We start from the raw sequence: 26,657 nt of genomic DNA on the forward strand, positions 1-26,657 counted from the left end.
AAATCCATTTGGAGATTCATACAGCGTTCTCTAAGACAATCTAATGTATATGCATGAAACTTCTTGGAACTTATATCCTGCTCCCTAATGATATCTGAAGTGTATTCAACAGGCATCTACAAACAACCGTTTCTCATTCTTACCGGTGGTCCAGGCTTCCCACGGGGACCGGGAGGGCCCTAAAGAGACAGAATAACGTTAAAATAACCCATAATCAGTGAGTCCGCTGTCACATGTAGTTGGTCCACCTTCCTTTTTAAAAATCATTTAAATAGTACATACATGTACTACAGTTTTTGATATTTGAGTGGACTTACCCTCGGGCCTGGCAGTCCCTGAAAGAGAAATTAGGAAGATATAAGTAAGCTACTAATGAAAGCAGCACAAATGAACATGGCTGCCAGCGCAGCACCAAACAAAATGGCTTCCTGTCTCTGTTTCCTTTTTATGGCAAGCAGCCAAACAATATAACAGAAAAATAATACTTGGTCTACTTACAGTGTCCCCTTGTGTTCCTTTGTCTCCTATAGGGCCCTAAAAAAAAAAACATAAAGATGATGACTTTAGTGGGAGAACACGATTTGTCACTTGCCAACACTAGTTATTAGGGATCAGTCCTGTGAAAAGTTTCTGTCAGTTTAGCTATAATGTGGTGGGGGATTCCTACAGGTGACAGATGGGATACAGGAGTGATTGTACTTTACATGTTCATTTGGTGGAAACCAGATTAGCGGGTTCTTTTAATGGGTATTTCTTTTTATAGTCAGTTAGGTTTAGTCGAGCTGGAAGTGGATAAATAAATGTACACAAACTGCCGCCAATAAAGATTACAGCCAGATCGGACCAGTCACAAAACAAAGCTGAGTTAATGAAAGCACAGTGATGTTATGGTATATGCACTTCTAGAATAACACTCCATGGATTAGTCATGCCCAGCATGGTATAGAAACAGATCCACAATAAAACGTTTAATACCAAGAACTTCTACTTACTGGGTTTCCAGTAGGACCGACAATTCCCATTTGACCATTGACTCCTTCATTACCCTTGGAGGGGGGGAAAGATATTTTGAGTTAGAACCACTGGACTTTGATTCCCCAGCATGCTGGAAGTTGTAGTTCAACAGCAGCTAGAACAATGCAGCTTGTGTAGACCTTCTTTCTATCAGCAAAAAGTCTGTAAACTTTAAATCACTCATTAAAATATATGCATCCCAGAGGCTAGCATGAGAACCTAGCCCATTCCAGGCTACAGTCAAGTAGCAGGATATAGCCGGAAAATACCCACACAAACTGGTTATGGCAGACACATCGTGTCTTCCTAATGACTGTTTACTTGCAAAGTGCATAATGACAGTAACCCGTAGCGATAACCTTCTGCTTGAGAGTTTGCCAAGAAGGATAATATATGACCCAGTAAAAAGTGGGAACCTGCAGTACAGAATGTTTTGATGTCAAGCGCCTATTTCTGTGCAAATACATCCTGGTTTATAGGTGAGGGTGTGGATTTGCAAACGAAGGCTGAAGGCAGGGGTTGGGGAAACCAGAGGTGGGGAAGGAATAGTTGTACAATACTCATACAAGAAGGCTATGGAAGAGCATTTAGTTAGCAGTGATTTTCCCCTGTGTTGAGTGGCTGCACACAGCACTGCTTATTACAGATATTCCAGTGCAACTGAATGTTGTGCGTGTTGTGTGTAAGGAAAACAAATGTACAATGTTAAACTGGAAGGTGTGGGATAAAGGTTTGAGAGCCAGCACCTTGCGGCTACTAACGGAATAGCCGGTTATAAGGGCTATTTGACACACTCCGGTTTTAACCAGACGGCGATAAGCCAGACAAACTTTGCCGGAAGGCAGTGACTTTCACATACACCGGTTTTTCAGACGGATTTAATGGTGTGCTTATAAAAAAATATCTATCAAATTCAATATAAAAATATACACAAATATAAAAAAATATATAAAATATACCTACATCTATTCCTGACATGCGTTTGACATTAATTCTGGGGGGCGGGTTTTCAATGTGATGTCACTTTGGGGAGCGGGGTAGAGCTGCAGCTGCACACCAACAACTTGTGTGTGTGTGAAAGGCACCATCTGCCCGTGTAAATCACAGTCATGTTAACATGGCCCAGCAGCCGTCCTTCTCAGTGTATACATCGGGCGGCCGACCTGTGTGAAAGGACCCCTAAGCTGTCACTAATGATTAAGAAGTCCGATACTGCTTTTTGCCTTTCGGGCTGGGCCGGCTCAGTGTGAAATAGCCCTAAGGGTATCGCTCACACACAAAAAAATTATATAATTTTTTTTGCACCAAATAAGACAGTAAAAGTCTCATTTGGTGCACACTTGCATTAGTACATAGCCTCTACAGCTATTATTCTCAAGTGTAAGAATAGATTGAATGTTTTTTTGTTTTATCTTTAGATTTTTCTTATATACAGAATAATGGGCCAGATGTTTAAGCCTTAACAAGAGATAAATGCAAGGGTGATAAGGAGAGATAAAAGACCAGCCAATCACCTGCTAACTGCCATGTTACAGGCTGTGTTTGAAAAAAATTCAGTAAGGAGCTGATTGGCTGGACTTTTATCTCTCTTTATCAACCTTGCATTTATCTCTTGTTAAGGGGGGGGGGGGGGGCGGCGACAAAAGGATGTGTTTGAAAGAAGAGAGGGACAGGGGTAGGGTTACCAACTCATCCCTTTAATTCGGGACACATATTAATTACACAGGTTCTGTGGCAGTTTAAAACCAGGTGAAATGGAGTCTTGAAGTGCGGCAGTTTAAAACCAGGTGAAAGCCAGCCACAGAACCTGTGTAATTAATATGTGTCCCGAATTAAAGGGATGAGTTGGTAACCCTAGACAGGGGTGGACTGTACAACATAGATGTGCTGTAAGCCATAGTAACCAATCTGATGTAGGAGCTCATTAGTCTAAATTGTATTTGTAACAGAGTAAATAGCTTACCATTATACCAGAAGGTCCTTTAGGCCCTTGAATGCCCTTATACCCAATGTCACCAAGAGGTCCCTGTAAAGATTAGTACAGCGTTCATTAACTGATTACAGTGCCCAGTACCCACATAATCATATCCTACCCACTTCTTTGTAAGCAACCAATGTACAGCTAACATCGCCAGTACCCCCAGCGCCCACATAGCAGGCCTGCCACAATGTCATTCCATTTAGAACCATGCAGACTTATTTAGAATAATTTCCCTACAGTGCCGTAACAAGAGCTGGAAATAGGGATCAGAGAAGCTTTTCAATTTATCATGCTCAGCGGCAGAGAGAACACAATAAGTACCTTTGGTCCGAACAGTCCGGCAATGCCAGGGAATCCAGTTTCCCCAGGGTCACCCTAAAATGCAGAGTTCAGAGATTATAGGTTGCATGAAAATGGGAGTCTGAAAAAGAGTAGACCGTAGAAACCACTGGGGAACCTCTGGGATAGACAGACACTTTCCTTCCCTGAGTATTTCTACTTTTTAACCCACTGAGTGCCAACCTCTCTGTGAGAGATGTGGAAAATATCAGCTAAAAATGCCAGCGTCCCTCACATTTGTTATATAAATTCTACCTAAAAATGTTGTGTAAAAAAAAGGGTACTTATGTAGTATCTGGGCTGCCGATTTTTTGATTGTATGCCTTAAGTTAAGGCATACAATCAGATGCGATGCGATGCGATATCGCATCGCATCCGATATCGGATGCGATGACCCGATTTTTCCATAGGAATCAATGTTAAAATGATTCCTATGGAAAAATGGGTCCTTTTCATACCCCTACTATCCAAGTGGGCATGGAGTTGGATATAAACCTGTGGCGAGCGTAGCGAGCCACCGAGCCCGAAGCGTGGCGAGCGAAGCGAGCCCCGCGAGGGGACGGTATTCGTCCCCTCGCGGGGCTCGCTTCGCTCGCCACGCTTCGGGCTCGGTGGCTCGCTACGCTCGCCACAGGTTTATATCCAACTCCATGCCCACTTGGATAGTAGGGGTATGAAAAGGACCCATTTTTCCCATTGAATTCCATGTTAAAATGGACTCAGTCCATTTTAACATTGATTCCTATGGAAAAATCGGGTCATCGCATCGCATCGCATCGAATCGCATGGTCGCATGCGATGCGATGCGATCTCCCGATCCGACCCGATTTAGAAATCGGCAGCCCAGATACTACATAAGTACCAAAAAAAGATATTTCCTATATACGGTAAACATTACAGGTCATTATGATGAATAGAAATGTTTGCTTGGCAATTTTCACACCTATCTTGACAAATTCACTTGGCACTCAAAGGGTAAAGACCCATAAAATGCGCATCACACAGCCATTACTCACTGTATTGAGAATTGATGACACCCCTCACTACAAGCTGTGCAGCGTTAGCTGAAGCAGCCACCTGACGGGTTGTCGCATACAGTTATTTATCAACTTGATTAAATACAAAGAAAAACCAGTAAACACTTATTACATGTAATTGGTAGCTCTGTACAGATTCGCTATTTAATACTCACCGGCTGGCCTTTTGCTCCCCGCTCTCCTGTGGTGCCTTGAAGCCCCATGACGCCTTCCATGCCACGCACTCCAGGAACTCCCACTTCGCCGGGTAATCCCCTTTCTCCCTATGAAGAGCAGTGAAGACTATGGTTACAACCATGAGATCAAATTTCGGAAAAAAATTCAAAAATACTGGGTTTATTGTGTACAAAATGTACTAAAAAAAAAATTTAAAAAAAAATCACATTTGGACAATAAAATATATTACAATTTCATAATTTTATTGGACATGTTTTTGTGTCAGTTTGCAACGTGTAATATCTGCATCATTAGGAATAAGGTTGAGCGACAATTACCCTGGCCCTGAGCGCCAAGGCCCCTAGGACTGTTTGCCTTATCTGGAGTCAATCAGAGTCATTTTCCAATTGCATGATTTAGCTGGGTTAGGCCTAGCTCCTACATAACCCATATCATTTAGAAGTAATGTTTAGTAAAAAGCACAGAGTAAAGGAGGCTAAACTGCTCACTCACTGCTAGAACAACTTCTAAGATTCTTTTCTTCTTTCACCACTAAATAACAATGGTCATACTACGGGTTAACTAGGAAAGCCCTGAGGAGTCACTTGGGACTTTGTGTTCAGACATCTGAATTATGAGACCTTAAAGTGAGCAGAAGGCACATTTGTCATGTGTCCAATGTCTACGTGTGAGAGTTCCAAGAGGAAACACATTACCTGACTTATGCAGGACGTGAGCAGGATATAAATAACCCCCATGCATGCTTCCATCATATGACTGGAGGAAGAGGATGACAGACTGGGACTCTGCTGCTCCCCGTCTACAGTCCCTGTGTGACCCAGGTAGGTATTTGTGTGTGTGTGTGTATGTATGTATGTACTTATATATATTTTACACATACACACAAGTATCAGAGAGCACTAGAATTATTCACCATCTACAACAAATAACCTTTCCTCTATTGGGCTATATCTTATAATCAATAAAAACTTTATTTAAAAACAATGTTTGGTACTTATGTGTTATCTGGGCTCCCATGTTAAATGCACCCCATTTTTTCATAACCCCATCTATCCAACTACGCATGGAGTTGATTTTATATAGTGTAGCGAGCGCAGCGAGCCACCGTGCCCGAAGCGTGGCGAGCGCACGCGGTCTCATAAGAAAAACGGGAGCCCAGATATTACATAAGTACCCAATGTTTTTATTAACAACATTTACAATCATAAAACAAGTATCCACAATTGTCAGTTAATTCTTAAAACATCCATTTCAACAATATTCACAATCACAGGTAATATTGGAAGTCGCCTCCTTTTACAGGCAAATGTGGATTGTAGACTTAGAACTCTCTGCATTTCATCCTAAGACTTCATCCACTAACGGGGGTTCATCTAGAGGCGCTGCTGAGATTTTAATAGCGCAAATTAGGGGTAGTATTTTTAATATACGTGTAGTACAGGACACAGTCACCAGACCTTGAATCTGACTGCATACTGTACTTTACCATAGAAATTATTGGAAGTGGCACAGAATGTTTTTTTTTTCCTTACCCAAAACAAAAGACAATGTCATTGGTGGAATACAGATGGAAGCTGTTGGTTGGTTCCCAAGATGTCCCATACAAGGTGCTTGCTTGGGGTTGTCATAGCTCCCCCCCCCCCCCCCCCATGAAATTATCTCTAGCAGGAATGAAATAATCACAAAGGCGAGGCTAATGGTGTCTACACACAGTAGATTAGCCATTAGTAGTCTTTGTTGGCATATGTTGAATGCACTTTGATCATTAAGCTTCTTTTTCAATTAATATTTCTTGTGATGAATTGCTGTTTAATGATTCAATAACTGAACAATTTTGCACAGCTAATTGAAATATAAAAACAATTAGGTGGGGAGTTTAGGAGCAGAGGGTTGTGTGCTTAGGGTTTTGGTGCCAACAGAAAATATGTACCACCTGAGATCTGTTCTTGTGAGGTCTGCAGAATGTATTGAACAGATTAAAAATGCATTTTACAAAGATCAATTAACGTACAAATGACTGTTCGGAGACTCCCGAGAGTTGCTTTTCTTTTCTTGGGGGTCCTTAGGGGCAAATCTAGGCATTTAATGTAAGGGGAGATTACTTCAAAAAAAAGCAAATCAGAGCCACCCTCCATATATCAGACGCCGGATCTCTGTACGCACTACATCACAGATCCACCCTCAGTATATGACCCCGGATCTCTGTATACACCGCAGCACAGAGCCACCCTCTGTATATGATCCTGGATCTCTGTAAGCATGACAGCACAGAGTCACCCTCCGTATATCAGACCCCGGATCTCTGTACGCACCACAGCACAGAGCCACCCTCAGTATATGACACCGGATCTCTGTACACCACAGCACAGAGCCACCCTCCGTATATGAGCCCGGATCTCTAAGCATGACCGCACAGAGCCACCCTCCGTATATCAGACCCCGGATCAGAGCCACCTTATTTTCACTAATTTCTGTTAGAGTAAGAAGCCCACCCCCAGACCTGTGGGGTGACCCAATTAAACCATTTATTCCTACTGCAATTAGCATTCAGTAAAGGCTATATGACAGCATCCTACAGTCTGACTGGTGAAAGATTGGAACTATCTGGCAATCAGAATCTGCTGTAAAAAAAAAAAAGAATGTTGCCTACATCGGCAATTAACTGTTGCAATGTCCCGAACGCTTGACGGCTGGGCCAGGGAATTGAGAAGCTAAAACCTTGGGAATGGGGAAATTTTTACCTTGTTTATTTCCCCGATTTCCCAACGGATCTCCAATCAACGCTGCCCACAGATAATAGATTTGCATCCGCTGATGTATGGGACCATAAGATGCATGCCTCTTGGCTGTCAAGTATGTCTGTAGTGTGAAGCCATGGCAGGAAGCCTGAAAACATGACAAGTGTATCCATGCTCTAAAGGCATTTTTATTTATAGCCCCCAAAAAGTGGTTCCTAATACGTATTACCTATTTGGGTCTACAAAGGAAGATTCTCAGACCTCCCTACACTGTCCACACACTCAAGCTGTTCTGCACCGCCTGATAGTCTGACTAATCGTTTTTATAAGTTGCACAATCCTGTGGATGTAAGACACACAAAACACTTCTTACAATCACCATACACAGGTCTGTTATGTAAAAAAAAAAAAATAAGTAAAGACAGGATCATACATCATTTCCAAGCACTTAGTTTTGGTCTGTCGATTGTTTTCCTCTGTTTAGGAGTAATTTGGTCTGTCGAGTGTCCTCTAGTGGACACATGCAGCACTTCACCACATAGTTTATGGGCGGTATTCAATGCCGCAGCGAGGTGGTTTTCTAAGGCGAGGATGGCTTATCAGGGCGAGGAAAAGCCATCCTCACCAATTAACCCCCTCGCCATATAGAATGTTAGGAAAAAATCCATGCAACGAGCCCCGCCGTTCAAATGGCCTCACTCGCCCGAAAGGAACCAGCGAGGAGTGAAGGTGAGGGAGTTGAATACTATGACGGTGAGCTATCAGCACTTCTCACCTTCAGGGGCATTGAATACTATATATATATATATAGATATATATATATATATATATATATCTATATATATCTATATATATATCTATATATATATATATATAGATATATATATAGATATATAGATATATATATATATATAGATATCTATATATATATATATATATATAGATATATATACAGATATATAGATATATATATATATATAGATATCTATATATATATCTATATATATAGATATATATATATATATATAGATATCTATATATATAAATATCTATATATATATCTATATATATATCTATATATATATCTATATATATCTATATATATATATATATCTATATATATATATATATATATATATATATATATATATATATATATAGATATATAGATATATATATATAAATATCTATATATATATCTATATATATATATATATATATATATATATATATATATATATATAGAGAGAGAGAGAGAGATATAGATATATATATATATATATATATATATATATATATATGTGTGTGTGTGTTCACTTGACCTTTTTTTTTTCCTTTATCAAACTCCTATCTGTCTATTGCATGCAAGATTGTGAGCAAGGTCTCCTAACCGCTGTCTTGTTTACTATGGTGTATATTCATAATTGTAAAATGCTCAGGAACATGTTGGCATTACGTAAAGGAAACTATGAAGAATAATCAAATGTCCTATACATTTTTTCTTTCTCCCGGAATAAACTGAAGAAAGGTGAAATCTGTAAGCATTTATCTCCAGCCAGAAGAGACATTCTCCATGTCCAAGCAGCTGTACATACACCTCCAGCCAGAACAGTCCCACGGAGAGACCACAACACACCCGTGATGGGACAGCTGCAAGACATGCACTTACAGCAATACAATCTTTTTCCATATGCTTATTCTTTCTCTAAGGGGGTTAACCCATATTCGAACTGTACTTTGCTACTGCACTAATGGATCTATAAAAGGTTAGGAACATTTACAATCGCTGTTGTACCATACGGCCATTACACAGGATCCCCGATGTTTGTTTATCAGATCTGAGCCACTAGATGGCAGTAGATAATAAGACACCGCAAACCGGACGCCTGATTGAGATTCTTTTGGCATTTTGTAATACCGTAGGATTCATATGAATCAAATGAATATCTGGCTTTCTGCAGGTCACGTGACCTGCGGAGACTGGGCATAGTGCAGGCTAAAAGCCCAGAGGAGCTGATAATGTCTGTTTCATGCTTTAATATGAGTCAGATTGGATCCACCTGGACGAGCAGGATAGACATAATAATAATTTATCTTAACTGAACTCATCCTGACTAGGAAAAAGGAGAGTAATCATACAACATAAAAGTAACAGGATAAACCCATTCAAAGCAAAAATGGCTGCTGGTAAGAACCGGGAGAACCCATTTCAGCAGATATTATCTGTGTACAGGTGGTGAGGTATTTAGCTAGTCAAGATAATCACCCCTGGCCTTACATAGAGACTGTAACCAAGATGGCAACAAAGTTATTCTATTCACCAGGGGCATAATGCGAATCGGCCACTTCATCAAGGCAATGTGCCGAAAAGCCAGATCTGCCCTCATTTAACCCCCAAATAGTATCCCTTTGTTGGGCTCATGACCTGAGCTACTAGGAAGGAAAAGAGAGCAGCAGAGGGATGACCCTCTAAGCCAACTCTGTGTACCAACTCTGTAGTCATAAGGTATATGATGATAGCCTGTTCTGATACATGGTCACAAGCATCACACCTGGAATTCCCATTGCAGTACTGCATTTACAACAAGCAACTTCACTACTTCATTACCACCAGATTACTATATTTCTGGTTCTTCATCCACCAGGCACCTCCCCTAATTCTATGCTATAACCATCTGGCAACTATTCTTATACCCCTTTCACACAGAAAATGAAATACCCGGGTGAAGTAGTTCCACCCGGGAATTTCATTAAATACACGGGTCCTTTTTCTGTGTGAAAGGGCACACCCGTGTCGTAAATCCCGTGTCTCCGACCCGGGAATTGACCAGGATCGAGGACACGGGATTTATGACACGTGTTGACCCTTTCACACAGAAGAAATACCCGTGTTATTCAGCAAATTACCGGGTAGAAATTTTCAACCCGGTAATTTGTTCTTCTGTGTGAAGGGGGGTCAGGCTGCTCCCGGCAAATTGACACGGCATTTGAAGTGCTGTGTATTTGCCGGGATTTTCAGACTTTTCTGTCTGAAAGGGGTCTATTCACAAACACTACCAGGCCACTGCAATCTTTGTATGCCATCATATCCAGGCCACTCCAACCTATGAAAGCCATCCTATCCAGGCCACTCCAATCTATGTGCGTGCATTTAACTTGAGGCATACTCCTGTATGTGAGAGGCACAGCTTAAGCAGGATCTCAGGCAAGTGACAGGGGATCTATTCATAACATAATCGGCACAAAGTTCTTCTCAGTAACACACACATTTATAGCATTCATTTATACTATTAATGCTTTTAGACACACATTTATTTACCATCAGTGTCCCTGCCCTTACCCTCCCTCTCCGTGTCTCTGCCTTCACCCTCTCTCTCTCTCCTTCCTCAGTGGTTTTTGCCCTATCCCTCCCTCTGACTCCCCCCCGAGCGTCTCTGACCTCACCCTCCCTCTGACTCCCACCACGATTTCTCGAAGCGGCATATGCCCAGCTGATCACATGCGGCTTGGCCGTCCCGAGCGTCAGGGTCACATGCCATCCATCTCATGCGTTCCTAAACTTGTGATGGATTGCATGCGACCCCTGTTCCCCGCCCAGCCTGTCACTGGGAGGGAGGTTGGAGCTGCATGCCAGGGCCGCGTGTCGGACCTGAGGGGACATCACACTGACTTGATTTGGGTCGATTTCTCGGCGTGTGCCGTTGGGAACGGATAAAATCGTCCCAAATCTCCCCTCTTAGTGTCTCTGCCCTTGCCTTCCTTATAACTCCTTATTAGCTATCCTGCCCTCACCCTTCCTCTAACTTCCACAGCATCCCTGCCCACCCGCCTAAACCTCCTCAGTGTCCCAGCCCTTGGCCTCTTTCTAACTCTCCCATCTCCGTCCTCATACCCACTAACTCCTCCCTCAGCGAACCTGCCCTAGCATCTAAAATCTCCCTGAAACTGCTTTTCAAAAGTAGGCAAGTATGATGCCATCCTATCCAGGCCACTCCAATCTATGTATGCCTATATATGCCATCCTATCCAGGCCACTCCAATCTATGTAGGCCATCATATCCAGGCCTCTCCAATCTCTGTATGACATAATATCCAGGCCTCTCCAATCTCTGTATGCCATCATATCCAGGCCACTCCAATCTATGTATGCCATCATATCCAGGCCACTCCAATCTATGTAGGCCATCATATCCAGGCCTCTCCAATCTCTGTATGCCATCATATCCAGGCCTCTCCAATCTCTGTATGCCATCATATCCAGGCCACTCCAATCTCTGTATGCCATCATATCCAGGCCTCTCCAATCTCTGTATGCCATCATATCCAGGCCTATCCAATCTCTGTATGCCATCATATCCAGGCCTCTCCAATCTCTGTATGCCATCATATCCAGGCCTCTCCAATCTCTGTATGCCATCATATCCAGGCCTCTCCAATCTCTGTATGCCGTTATATCCAGGCCACTCCAATCTCTGTATGCCGTTATATCCAGGCCACTCCAATCTCTGTATGTCATCATATCCAGGCCACTCCAATCTCTGTATGCCATCATATCCAGGCCTCTCCAATCTCTGTATGCCGTTATATCCAGGCCTCTACAATCTCTGTATGTCATCATATCCAGGCCACTCCAATCTCTGTATGTCATCATATCCAGGCCTCTCCAATCTCTGTATGCCATCATATCCAGGCCACTCCAATCTCTGTATGCCATCATATACAGGCCTCTCCAATCTCTGTATGCCATCATACCCAGGCCTCTCCAATTTCTGAATGCCATCATATCCAGGCCTCTCCAATCTCTGAATGCCATAATATCCAGGCCTCTCCAATCTCTGTATGCCATCCGATCCAGGCCTCTCCAATCTCTGTATGCCATCATATCCAGGCCTCTCCAATCTCTGTATGCCATCATATCCTGGCCATTCCCTTATCCCCATCATGTACCTGCACCACTAATACAACACCAGGTACATCCACTACCTATAGCCCTTCCATATTAACCAGCTCTGCTATCTCTATTCCATGACCATCTCGCACTTCTACAGGAACCGGATTATAGGTCAACACCATGTGGTCGACACAAGCAATATTACTTTTTGGCATCAGTCGACAAACGAAAAGGTCAACGTGAGTTTTTTAAGATTTTTCAAATGTTTTGAGACTTTTTCATACTGTATTATCCACATGGGCCACGAATGACAACTGTAAAGTGTCCCTTCATATGGCGAGCGAACATTTACAAAAAATGGTGTTATAAATGGCGCTGCAGTCCCCTGGATGATGGAGTCTTATCACCAATAGGATATATTTCAATCCACAATTCTTCCGCCCATTCGTTCTTAAAGGAATGTAAGACTGACCTGGGAGAATTTCCCTATGTGCATGTAATGGTTTCTTTAGATTCTCTTGACCTCTGCATACACAAATACCGATAGCCAGACAGATAACATCACCAGGAACCCCTTGAGGTATACACTCACCAGGAATAGGTGCCCTATGTGCGCTGAAAGGTTTTCTTTGCATCCGACCCTTCTCCTCACAGGACACAGGTGGACAGCTGACTTCAAAAATGTTTTTGTAAAAATCCAAAATTTATTTCCAAACGATAAGACAAGTAAAACCAAGTCTAAAAAAAGTGGGAAGGGAATCCCAAGGTGAGTGGTGGTCTGGGTACCTTCCAATCCAGATAGAAGGCTACCCAGTTTGCTGAAGATCACAACCAGCACCTTACCACAAACCTCTAGGGTATTCACTTTCTCCTCCAACCACCAACGCGTTTCGGGCTGTATGAATGAGCCCTTTTTCAGGTGTCAACGTTGACACAAAAAAAGGTAAAAACTAATTTCTGCCTTTTCAAGTGTCATCCATTTGATTGCGTCGACCCGTCCCATGTCAAGCTAGACACAGTGGACCCAAGGGACCGCAACCCACTTCTACAGCTTCAGACGTAAAAACTGTACTTCATGACTACTAACAACTCCACTACCTCCACATGAATAATCTTCACTTCCTCCATTCCGCTAACATCAGACCTGTAACCATCAATATACATGGGCTTTGCAAACTTTCTCTTCATAAAGCTGCACCAGCAAACATAGATGTGTTGCCTTCCAATTCCACCCATCAGAGGCGTAACTAGAACTTTGTGGGCCCCATAGCAGAATTTATAATGGGGCCCCCCCCCTGCCCACATTATGCGACCCACCTCAGTGCCCGCCATTACACAACACAACGCAATGCCCATTACGCAACACAACGCAGTGGCCATTACACATTTTTGCGACACACTGCAACGCCCATTACACAATATGCAACACACCGTAATGCCCATTACGCAACACAACGCAGTGGCCATTACACATTATGTGACCCACCACAGTGCCCGACCCGCCATTACACATTATGCGACCCACATATGCAGAAAAATACAGTAATAAAATATATTGCCCAGTTCACCAGATATATTAGATGATGTTTTTTTAGGGGTCCTCACTCCGGATGATGGATCTAGACTCCAGATCCCTTTGCACGTGCGTCCACAGGCCCACTCCAGGCAGCAGGCAAAGGCAGTGTCCCTGACTCCCCCCTCCTGAGTCTCTCCCTAGCGCAGCCAGTGGTGTAGCTAGGTGCCACGGCGCCCGGAGCAAGGGCATGTTTCGCGCCCCCCCAATTTGTAGTAGGTGAGGCTCCTGCTCCGTGAAAAGTGGGCATGGCCCAACATTATACCACACACCGTAATGCCCATTGCACATTTTAGCGAACTTTGTAATACCCATTACACATAATGCCACAGCCATAACGCCAATTACACATAAGGCCACACATGATGCCAATTGCATACTATAGAACACACCATAATGCCCGTCGCATACTAACACACCGTAATGCCCATCGCATACTAACACACCGCAATGCCCATTGCACACTATTTAACAAACCGTAATGCCCATTACACATTTAACACATAAGTGCCACTTACCTACATGCTTGATGCCAGGGGCTTCATGCTTAATGCCAAGGGGAACTGAAATTGATCGTTGCCAAGGGGGACTGAAATTGAGCGTTGCCAAGGGGGACTGAAATTGAGCGTTGCCAAGGGGGACTGAAATGTGCTTGCAGGGAGGGAAGGTGTGAGTAAATGATAGTGCAGAACAGGGTGGGTGAGATAGTGCAGGGTGGCTGGGTGGGACACACACACTAGTGCACAGCAGGGTGGGTGGGTGGGACACACACTAGTGCACAGCAGGGTGGGTGGGACACACTAGTGCACAGCAGGGTGGGTGGGACACACACACTAGTGCACAGCAGGGTGGGTGGGACACACACACTAGTGCACAGCAGGGTGGGTGGGACACACACTAGTGCAGGGTGGGTGGGACACACACTAGTGCAGGGTGGGTGGGGGACACACACTAGTGCAGGGTGGGTGGGGGACACACACTAGTGCTGGGTGGGTGGGGGACACACACTAGTGCTGGGTGGGTGGGGGACACACACTAGTGCTGGGTGGGTGGGGGACACACACTAGTGCTGGGTGGGTGGGGGACACACACTAGTGCTGGGTGGGTGGGTGGGGGACACACACTAGTTCAGGGTGGGTGGGTGGGGGACACACACTAGTGCAGGGTGGGTGGGACACACACACTAGTGCAGGGTGGGTGGGACACACACACTAGTGCAGGGTGGGTGGGACACACACACTAGTGCAGGGTGGGTGGGACACACACACTAGTGCAGGGTGGGTGGGACACACACACTAGTGCAGGGTGGGTGGGTGGGACACACACACTAGTGCAGGGTGGGTGGGGGACACACACTAGTGCTGGGTGGGTGGGGGACACACACTAGTGCTGGGTGGGTGGGTGGGGGACACACACTAGTTCAGGGTGGGTGGGTGGGGGACACACACTAGTTCAGGGTGGGTGGGTGGGGGACACACACTAGTGCAGGGTGGGTGGGACACACACACTAGTGCAGGGTGGGTGGGACACACACACTAGTGCAGGGTGGGTGGGACACACACACTAGTGCAGGGTGGGTGGGACACACACACTAGTGCAGGGTGGGTGGGTGGGACACACACACTAGTGCAGGGTGGGTGGGTGGGACACACACACTAGTGCAGGGTGGGTGGGTGGGACACACACTAGTGCAGGGTGGGTGGGTGGGTGGGACACACACTAGTGCAGGGTGGGTGGGTGGGTGGGACACACACACTAGTGCAGGGTGGGTGGGTGGGACACACACACTAGTGCAGGGTGGGTGGGTGGGACACACACACTAGTGCAGGGTGGGTGGGACACACACACTAGTGCAGGGTGGGTGGGACACACACACTAGTGCAGGGTGGGTGGGACACACTAATGCAGAGATTATTGGCAGCAGCAGCAGCGGCGGTGCATTCCGCGAACCCCCTCCCCGCTATCGCCGGGCCTGCCCGCTCCCAGCTCCCCACTGTGCACGGTCAGGTGCTGCTATTTAAGTCACATCTCCCCCTGGACCGCGCTAGCCAATAGGTGCTCGCGGTCCAGCAGCCAATCAACTGGTGGCTGCTGGACCGCGAGTGTCTATTGGCTAGCGCGGTCCAGCGGGAGATGTGACTTTTAAATATACCACGTCTCCTGGACGCCAGCAGCAGCAGCAGACCCGCGGGATGATGACGCTACATCTCGCGGGTCAAAGTGCACGGCGGCGACGGCGGCGTCGTCCTCCCCCCTGCCTGCCTTCTCAAGTTCTCCCCCGGCCAGCCCAGCATAGAGCAGCACACTGCACAGGCAAGCCCAGGGGGGGCCTGCTTAATGGCGGCTCTGTATATTGGCGGTCACGGTGTGCAGGGGAGTGCTTGCTTGCTGTCCATGGGGCCCGGGCCCCCCCACCCGCCGGGCCCCATAGCAGCTGCACCCCCTGCACCCACGGTAGTTCCGCCACTGCCACCCATACTCTCTATCCAATCTTCTTAAAACCATGTTTCCAAACCCATCTTCAGACACTTCCGAAAATAAGTCGGATCAGTTTTGTCGGAAACAGACTGTTTACAGATTCTGACTGTTGTGAGCTTCCTGACAGTCAGAATCCCACAATGAGTAACCCCCTATGTCTCCTCTCAACGCAGCCATTCCCCTCCCATCTCAGGCCATCACTCTGGTCCACAGATTAGAGGACAGATAATCAATGTCAAAAATCGAATGGTATACCAGACGTGGAATCAAACCTCAACATGACCCGTATTAGTTTATCCTTAATTACCTATTAGCAATTTTGGAGTATAATCAAGTTTATTATAATTGTGTCATGCGTATGCAACATTTACCCTGAGTCCATTTGGTCCCTGAGCCCCAGGTAAGCCTGACACACCCGTGTTTCCTCGCTTTCCAGACATCCCAGCAGGGCCGATTTCACCATCATCTCCTTGTTCTCCCTGGGAACACATTGTATAATACAAGTTAGAAAAAAGGCAATTTGAGGAATTAATACTGTAATGTATATTTGAAAAACAAATGACAACACTCACTTTCAGCCCAGTACTGCCATCTTTTCCTGGTATTCCATCGGGTCCTGGGGGCCCCTCATGGCCTTGTCTTCCTACAACACCCCTTGGACCAGCCATTCCTACTGTTCCCTAAAAATCAAGACATGAAAGTTATACAATCAGGCTCAACATGCAAAATGTTCCATAACCTTTGCCCCTCTCCCAGGATTGAAGTTTGTACTACTGATTGCTGACTTCAGGCCATAATCTCCTATTCTCAATTGAATACCCAAACAATGCTAATATAGAATAACCAAGGGCTGATACTATTAATACAGCTATTATTTACATGAGTTTATCCATGCAGTAAGTGCTTATGTCATATCGTATAATCACTTCAGTGTTCATTCAGTCGTGTGCACTCTAAGGAATATTAGAAGTCACCTTAGATTTCTGTATAATAGCATTCTACCTAAAGCCAACCTATGCCTTTATATGTCCACAGGGCAGTGGTTCCCAAACTTTTTTGCATCACGGCACCCTAGATTGTCAGAATATTTGTCACGGCACCCCTAGGTGCAAAGTTTGCTACTGAGAATTTCAGAAAACAATATTAAATTAAATATGTTGTGCTTATATGTCATTCTTAGGTCCAGTTATGTACATTCACTTCTATTTATCCACATATTTTAAAACTGGAAGCCACAAGCACTGATTTTGCCTATTACATTGACCATAAATAATTTGAATAGGTTCTGGACCACCAAACTGAGGCACCCCTGCAAGTGCTCCAAGGCGCACAGTTTGGGAACCCCTGCCACAGGGGATACGATCATTAGCTCAACCTTATTAAGGTCGACATGCATTAGTCCAACCCCTGAAGCTTGACACCTGAATTAGGTTGACATGGGTTGGAAAGTCAACACAAGCAGTAGGTCAACAGTCAAAAGTTCGACGTGAGGTTTTCACCGTTTTCTTTTTTTAGCCGACATGCGGTATTTCATGCCCTACCATCCACTGCGGTTGGTGGGAGAATAAAATAGTATGTCCAAAGCAGGAAACAAAAACCAATGAGAAACTCATGTCGACCTTTTGATGTCGACCTTCCCAGTGTCGACATAATGCTAGTCTCGAACGCCTTTGTCATTTCAAACATCCATGTAATATACAGCAGAGGAAGTGGTAATGACTCCTTGCCCAAAGCATTGCGAACCAAGCGGAATACTAATTTGGGGTCCATGTTCTGAAATTTACAAATGGACACCTAAAAAAAACCTAAAACACTCATGCCGACTTTTTGTCCATGTCGACCTAGACAATGCTAACCTTTTATACCATAACTGTTAAGCGTAGTGCCCCCACCACTGTAAATTATTGGGATATTAGAAGTCATCTCACATTTCCATGTATTGGTCATGTGACTTGATCCTTGTCCGTAGTGGACAAGGATCAAGTCACATGACCAATACCATACCCTCCAACATGACCCATTCCATTAGGTACAAAATGCTCTGTTCCTGGACTTCCCTGCCAGTGGCAGTTACAGAGCTTGGACTCTAGCACAGTCCAGTATTCAAAGAGGGGGGTCACATCAACTGCCAGTAAGTCCAGGAGAATGATGTTTGGAGTGGCATTAGGTGTGGCTCCCCTTTTTGAATATTGGACTGTGCTGCAGCCTGACAGCTGCAACTGCCACTGGCAGGGAAGTCCAGAAACAGAGCATTTTGTACCTAATGGAATGGGTCATGTTGGAGGGTATGCAATACATGGAATACTATCTTTACAGTAACTGACATCAGGAGGTGGACCGTGTCATGTATGCATGTATCAGATTATACTTCTATGTCTACTACAGTTTTCTTGTGAATCAATGAGAAAACGACAAGCATCTAGGTCTACATTTATACTGTACTGTATGCTGCTAAGAAACCAGACTTGAACTTACAGGCTGCCCACGAGCACCGGACTCTCCGGGTTTTCCTGGCTTACCCTTTAAACCCTACAGAAAAAGAGAAATGAGCTGTAATGAGGATTAATTTCACAGCTGGCAAACGTTAAAGCACTTTTCCTCTGCTGCAAAACTTTATATGTCATTCTCCGTGTTCTTCCACCCCCAGGCAGTAATCCAGCACTTACATATGTAAATCATAGCAATTTTATGAAATACCTTCCAAACATACCAGCAAGCTAGGCACAAGGATTTTATTCACAAATGCTAGCGCTGAATCTCAGAGCGCCCTGCACAAACGCTTAATGATGATTCTCGCGTTCATCCAACCTATTGGTTCTAGCAAGTAGGCGAGACTGCTTTGTACAATGCTAGAGCGCTGCTTTCACTGGTAGTATGCCACAGATTACTCACTCCCAGGAGGTTTTGCATCTGCCCAATGCAGACAGCCCAAGCACAGGCCAACATTTATATTGATGAACAGATTTGTTGCTATAGTAGCTTTACTAACGGATCATGAATGCGAAGAACACAGGTTAGGGCAAAGCATAGCGTTGGTTAGTGAACAGTATGCCCATATAGTTTTACACTAGATTGGAAGAGACCGGAATGTTACTATACACTTAAGTTGGGCATACACTACAACAATTTCTCGCAGCAGTGTATGCCCAGCCAATCACCTGCGAGCCGACCGGGACCTTCCCGGGTGGCAGCGTCACATGCCTACCTTAAACTTGTAATGGATTGCAGGCTACCCCCTGTTCCCCAGCCCAGTTCCTGCATGCTGGTCCGGCCTCCGACTCAAGTATTATGCATACGGACTAGTGCATCGGAACTGAGGGGACATCACACTGACCCGATTTGAGCAGATTTCTGGGCCTGTTCCGTCGGGCACTGGTGAAATTAGCCTAAACTGAGTTAATGTATGGGGGCCTTTAGGGGAAATAGATGAAGCAGTGATAAGAGTGGAGAAGTGGTGCCATGGCAACCAATCCACATTGAAGTAATAATATAAGTTTCATACTAGGGGTGCGTAGTTGTGCTATTATCATGTAGCCTTACTATAAGACCAGGGGTTTTCAAACTCAGTCCTCAGGACCCCACACAGTTCACGTTTTACAGGTCACCAAAAGGTGCACTCATTACTACTGACTGACACATTTTAAAAGATCCACAGGTGGAGCCAATTATTTCAGTTGATTCTGTGAAGAGACCTGCAAAACATGCACTGTGTGGGATACTGACCGACTTTGAGAACCTTTGCAGTAGATAATTATGTGGCCCAGAGTGGGTACTGTTATCAGGCAGTGTAGGGACCCCCAGTGTCAGAGATCCCTTTAAGCTGCCTGGAGGCTTGCCAGATCTTTGCAGATACAGTATATGTAACTAATATTTCTGAATTACCTCCTACCATGTGGTTTTTCAAATCTTATTGCTAATATCCCTTGGTGTGCTGGGGTAAAACATGTTTTGTGTCTTTCTATACTATAAAATTATACAGATCCACTGAGAAGTATTCCTTCTCTCTACATGCATCCAGTGAATGGCTGTCAGCACGCTCATTGGTGGATATCTCCAGCCATCCACCAATCAGCATGCAGACAGGTAGAAAATGCGCATGGTCGCTCTGATTGTTTGGCCACCACTCTGCTCTGCCTGCAGGCACACAGCTGGCCAGTGTGCCTATACCTTAAGCTGGCCCTGACTACAAGCAGGCCACAACGGAGACAAGCGGTGTTGCAATCCCACATAGCTCCTACAGTCTTCCTTTGCAGATATTTAGAGGAGACTGCAGCACGTTTTGCTCAGAAATGGCCCCTCACAGGCAGCTATTCGCCAAGGTAAAATAAATTGGCAAGAACATACCACAGCGCCTTTGGATCCTGGTAAGCCCTGAAAACCTGGTGGTCCAGGATGGCCCTGCAAGAAAAGATCAAGGATGTAAGGTACACACCATGTTAAGTCCTCCAATAGCGACACTCTTGTACCAGCCATGTACAATAAATAACCTATACCCGGAAAACCACCACTACCTCTGAGAAAAGCTATGGATGGATAGTATCTTACCGGTAAACCCTGTTGTCCTGCTTTTCCTCTGGGGCCTTCTGGTCCTTCTTGACCCTGTATGAAAATCAACATGTGGTTTAGGACATGGTCAACTTGAATCAATGATCTATATATGCTCCAGTACCGGAATATATAGGAGGTTTAAATTGTTCCACTTATTTCTTTAATTAGGTTAAAGAACATTCAAGTATGCATTGGATTGTAAATGTTCTTAGCTGGCCTGCTATCATTATCTCTTTTTTCAGTGCATATCTCTGGAGGGCAAACAATAATGGCTGCCAAAAGGTCACATTTCTCCATAGGTCATGTGATGGGGGAGGGGGTGCCACAAACACAAAACACATTGGGACAAATTCAATTGTTGCAAGATTCAGCTTGCAACTGCTTAAGCTGCAAGCAGAACCTTCCTTCCAGAGTTAACATGAGGAAAACACAGGCACCCATTCTGTTATTTTTGCTCTGAATTGGATCAGCCCCAATGTCTTGCTCAGCATGGCATTTGAAAACAAATGGGGATAAATCAGGGGTAGGATGTCAGAGAAAATTCAGAGCCTAAAAGGGCAATCCAAAGTCTCTCTGCTCACTACCATATGACTGATTCTTCAGATTTCCCACAGGCAAATACAATCAGTACTAGCAGGCAGAAGAAACAAACCAAGCAAACATTTTTACCAAGCTGCTTCTTACAGCCTGTTGCAGTGACTTCTGTTAATAAAATAAGTCTACACATTTTTCAAGGGTTACAGCTTTAAAACATTTAGGGGCCCATTTATCATTCAATATTTGCTGCTAATTCCCCCCAAAACACCCATTATCCGGAGTTAGCCAAAAATATTAAGTATCCCTCGGTTGTAAGATTGAGGGACTGCAGCAGGAATCTAAGATCCTTCCATTGTCCCTAGCAGTATCCCTCATTGTTTTTTATGGGGATGGGGGATGTGTTGCATCCCGATTTATTCAATATGTGGAATGCAAAGCCATCTAAAAATAGTGGTAACATTGTAGCCTATGGGCTACACACCGCAATGCTTGTCAGGAAGAGGGTTCCTGAAGAACCCTCTTTGGAAGTGCCTGCTGTGTAGCCCATGCTGGCTATCCGCACATTAGCGGCTCCCCCTGGCAGCAGGCAGAACACATCACAGCCTGTGCTCAGTAGTACTTGCCACCGATGGTAATACATACTGAATGTGATCCATAATAAATGGGTCCCTCAGTGGCTTATATATTTAAATGGTGTGACCTATAACATCCAATCACAAATCTGTTTTTATTTGCCAGCTACCGTGACTGCTAAATCCAGATAACCCCTAGTTGGATGACATGGGCACAATGTTATTTAATAAGACCCTAAATAACCATCATCGTGTTTTCAGTCAAGCAAGGACTTGCGGACCCAATCTCATCTCTTCGGATCTCGTGTGTACAGTATACACGTCCTTTTCTACACTGTCCATCTGCTAAAGGGTTTCATTTTTTATTCAAGCTGGATGTTTGCAGAACCTTGGTTCTAAAAAGCCCCTAAATGCCAAGCTCAGAATTCATGATAATTTAAGGGCTTAGCTGATAGAATAATGACAGGTTTGAACAACAGCTGGAATTATATTACCGGATATACATAGCAGCCAACATCTAAAAATTGTTTCCAGGGACACTTCCCTGCTGGAGCCGCTGAGTGTTATGTGTGATAGTATTATAGCAGTCCTAGAACCACTAAAACTCCCAGCATGTCATGTTTCTGAATGTATTTTGCATGCTTTTAAAGAACATATAATAAAAGTTATGTCTTACATTTAGTGGTCACCTTATAAATTATTTGTGACTATGTAAATAATATAATGGATAGTCTGTGAGTGCCTGTATATGGAAATATTTGTTCTCAGTCGATTTATGTAATAAAGCAGGTTACATATAAAATCGGGAAGCGGTCATCTATTAGAATGAATTTAGGTCTACAGTCATTAGGTCGACCCCACTAGGTCGACTGGCAGGAAGGTCGACCTGACTTAAGGTCAACATGGGCCAAGGTCGACATGACTTAAGGTCGAATTTGCATAAAGGTCAACATGAGGAAGGTCGACTGGTCATAAGGTCGACATGAGGTTTTTCACTGTTTTTTGAGCCAACATGTGCCGACAGGCGGTATTTCATGCCCTACCATCCACTAGGGCGTGGAGGAGGTTATTAACCCCTTCCTGACAGAGCTAGTTTTTGCGTTCCTGACAGAGCCATTTTTTTCAAATCTGACATGTCTCACTTAAGTGGGGATAACTTTTTTTTGCTTTTACTTATCCCAGTGATTTTGAGATTGTTTTTTCGTGACACATTGTACTTCAAATTAGTGGTAAATTTGGGTCGATACAGTCTGTGTTTTTTTGTGAAAAATACCAAAATGTCGTGAAAAAATGGAAAATTTAGCAATTTGCAAAATGTTAAATTTTCTGCTTGTGAGACAAATAATCATACCACTCAAAATAGTTAATAACTAACATAGACCATATGTATACTTTATGTTGCCATCATTATTTCAACTTCCTTTTAATTTTTTTGGACACTAGGAGGCTTCAAATATGAATAGCAAATTCTCAAATTTTCAAGAAAATTTCAAACACTGATTTTTTTAGGGACCAGTTCAGTTCTGATGTGACTTTGAGGGACTTGTATGTGAGACACCCCCATAAATGATGCCATTTCAAAAACTGCACCCCTCACAGTATTCAAAACAGCATTTTGGAAGTTTGTTAACCCTTTAGGTGTTTCACAGGAATTAAAACAAAGTGTAGGTGAAATTTCAAAATTTCATTTTTTTTGCAGATTTGCAAATTTAATACATTTTTCTAAGGAACACAGTACATTTTACTAGAGAAATGTGACTAAAAATTGATTCCCCCAATTCTTTGGTTTTCATAAATATCCTATATGTGGCCCTAGTGTGCACGGTGACCAAACCACAGGCTTCATAATAGAAGGAGCACCTACTTGATTTTGGAGCCTCCTTTTTATGAGATTATTTTTTAGGCACAATGTAGGTTTCTAGGCACCATAAGATGCTAAAAGTTAGGTACCCCCCCACAAGTGACCCCATTTTGCAAACTACACCCTTCAGGGAATTCATCTAGGGGTATAGTGTACATTTCAAACCCCCAGGGGTTTCACCAATTGTGGTACAACTGGGCAGTGAAAATGAAAAAAATAAATTTTTCATTTTCACAGCTCAGTTGTATCAAAATTGGTGAAACCCCTGGGGGTTTGAAATGTACACTATACCCCTTGATGAATTCCCTGAAGGGTGTAGTTTGCAAAATGGGGTCACTTGTGGGGGGGTTCCACTGTATGGGTGTTTCGGGGGTCATTCAACCAGAATCTGTGCTGCAAAATCCAAAAATCACTCCTTCCCTTCTGAGTCCTGCCATGCACCCAACTGGTATTTTTTGGTCACACGTGAGGCATTGCCGTACTCGGGAGAAATTGGGGCACAGATTTTGGGGTGCTTTGTCTCCTTCATTCCTTGTGAAAATGAAAAATTTTGAGCCAGATCTGCATTTTTGTGTAAAAAAATGTAATTTTTTACACAAAAATGCAGTTCTGGCTCAAAATTTTTTATTTTCACAAGGAATGAAGGAGACAAAGCACCCCAAAATCTGTGCCCCAATTTCTCCCGAGTACGGCAATGCCTCACGTGTGACCAAAAAATACCAGTTGGGTGCATGGCAGGACTCAGAAGGGAAGGAGTGATTTTTGGTGGCGGAATGAATGGTGGGTGCTATGTCGCATTAGCAAGACCCCCGAAGCACCAATACAGTGGAACCCCCCCACAAGTGACCCCATTTTGCAAACTACACCCTTCAGGGAATTCATCTAGGGGTATAGTGTACATTTCAAACCCCCAGGGGTTTCACCAATTGTGGTACAACTGGGCAGTGAAAATGAAAAAAATAAATTTTTCATTTTCACAGCTCAGTTGTATCAAAATTGGTGAAACCCCGGGGGGGGGTTTGAAATGTACACTATACCCCTTGATGAATTCCCTGAAGGGTGTAGTTTGCAAAATGGGGTCACTTGTGGGGGGGTTCCACTGTATGGGTGTTTCGGGGGTCATTCAACCAGAATCTGTGCTGCAAAATCCAAAAATCACTCCTTCCCTTCTGAGTCCTGCCATGCACCCAACTGGTATTTTTTGGTCACACGTGAGGCATTGCCGTACTCGGGAGAAATTGGGGCACAGATTTTGGGGTGCTTTGTCTCCTTCATTCCTTGTGAAAATGAAAAATTTTGAGCCAGATCTGCATTTTTGTGTAAAAAAATGTAATTTTTTACACAAAAATGCAGTTCTGGCTCAAAATTTTTTATTTTCACAAGGAATGAAGGAGACAAAGCACCCCAAAATCTGTGCCCCAATTTCTCCCGAGTACGGCAATGCCTCACGTGTGACCAAAAAATACCAGTTGGGTGCATGGCAGGACTCAGAAGGGAAGGAGTGATTTTTGGTGGCGGAATGAATGGTGGGTGCTATGTCGCATTAGCAAGACCCCCGAAGCACCAATACAGTGGAACCCCCCCACAAGTGACCCCATTTTGCAAACTACACCCTTCAGGGAATTCATCTAGGGGTATAGTGTACATTTCAAACCCCCAGGGGTTTCACCAAATGTGGTACAACTGGGCAGTGAAAATGAAAAAAATAAATTTTTCATTTTCACAGCTCAGTTGTATCAAAATTGGTGAAACCCCGGGGGGTTTGAAATGTACACTATACCCCTTGATGAATTCCCTGAAGGGTGTAGTTTGCAAAATGGGGTCACTTGTGGGGGGGTTCCACTGTATGGGTGTTTCGGGGGTCATTCAACCAGAATCTGTGCTGCAAAATCCAAAAATCACTCCTTCCCTTCTGAGTCCTGCCATGCACCCAACTGGTATTTTTTGGTCACACATGAGGCATTGCCGTACTCGGGAGAAATTGGGGCACAGATTTTGGGGTGCTTTGTCTCCTTCATTCCTTGTGAAAATGAAAAATTTTGAGCCAGATCTGCATTTTTGTGTAAAAAAATGTAATTTTTTACACAAAAATGCAGTTCTGGCTCAAAATTTTTGGGCATCCCCCACTTTTTTCTTAGACAGGAAGTGACGTAATGAGTCAAGCCCTATATAAAGCTGCCTGTTAGTACTAGCTGTCATTCGGCAGTTGGATACAGTGCACCACGTTTCCGGTGACCCTGTTGTATGTGAGTACTCTCTTTTGGAATGGTTTATTTTAGAAAGCTCCTGCTCATAATCATTGCCCTATATTGTGTTTGTGTATGTATTCACTCCTGACTGGACATTTATATTTGCCTTTAAAGTGGATTGTTGAAAGAATTGTGCTGCTGGCATCCATAATAGAGTGAGATATTGGAAAGGTGTACAACAATTATTGACAAGAGCTCTGTCATTTTGGTATATTGTAAGTGTTAAATTTTTTTCATCTGACACTTGACCCACATATTTATGGTGCTGGTGAAGGTTACAGTAATCAAGAAGGAGAATTAAATCTAATGTTTCGATTGTATGCATTTCTTCATTTAGATCATTATCCACTTTAATTATCTATGTACAATCAATTTGAGATACGGCAATAAGGTATTCACTCTTTTGTTGTTTTGGCTGTAAGTGAATTTTTATTCTGTCCAGATGTTAATTTTATATTTTGATGTAATATTCTCTTTTTTTAATTGGGTATAAATTGAATATTTAAACTGACCCTATGAATTAATTATGCGGATTTTTTATGTTAAAGGGGGATATATTCCCCATGATGTTAATACAATATGGCAGTGATAATGAAGTATATATACATATATTTTTTTAGGCGGTATAGCTATATTGGTTTTCGATTTTTTCCTTCTCCATT

General features: G+C 43.8%; 1 protein-coding gene across 1 annotated transcript in view; it reads right to left on the reverse strand.

Moving 5' to 3' along the window:
* COL27A1 (collagen type XXVII alpha 1 chain) overlaps positions 1 to 26,657 on the reverse strand; it is a 321,471-nt gene that overhangs the window by 16,741 nt on the left and 278,073 nt on the right. Inside the window, exons 44-55 of the mRNA XM_083158983.1 lie at positions 20,774 to 20,827; positions 20,573 to 20,626; positions 18,704 to 18,757; positions 16,801 to 16,908; positions 16,600 to 16,707; positions 4,527 to 4,634; positions 3,317 to 3,370; positions 2,978 to 3,040; positions 993 to 1,046; positions 499 to 534; positions 318 to 335; positions 144 to 179 (exon numbers count right to left, since the gene is read on the reverse strand). Coding sequence (XP_083015109.1) covers positions 144 to 179; positions 318 to 335; positions 499 to 534; positions 993 to 1,046; positions 2,978 to 3,040; positions 3,317 to 3,370; positions 4,527 to 4,634; positions 16,600 to 16,707; positions 16,801 to 16,908; positions 18,704 to 18,757; positions 20,573 to 20,626; positions 20,774 to 20,827 — 747 coding nt within the window. The remainder of the gene's footprint in view (positions 1 to 143; positions 180 to 317; positions 336 to 498; positions 535 to 992; positions 1,047 to 2,977; positions 3,041 to 3,316; positions 3,371 to 4,526; positions 4,635 to 16,599; positions 16,708 to 16,800; positions 16,909 to 18,703; positions 18,758 to 20,572; positions 20,627 to 20,773; positions 20,828 to 26,657) is intronic.

This window comes from Crinia signifera, chromosome 9, assembly GCF_055691185.1.
Source record: "Crinia signifera chromosome 9, ASM5569118v1, whole genome shotgun sequence".
NCBI lineage: Eukaryota > Metazoa > Chordata > Amphibia > Anura > Myobatrachidae > Crinia > Crinia signifera.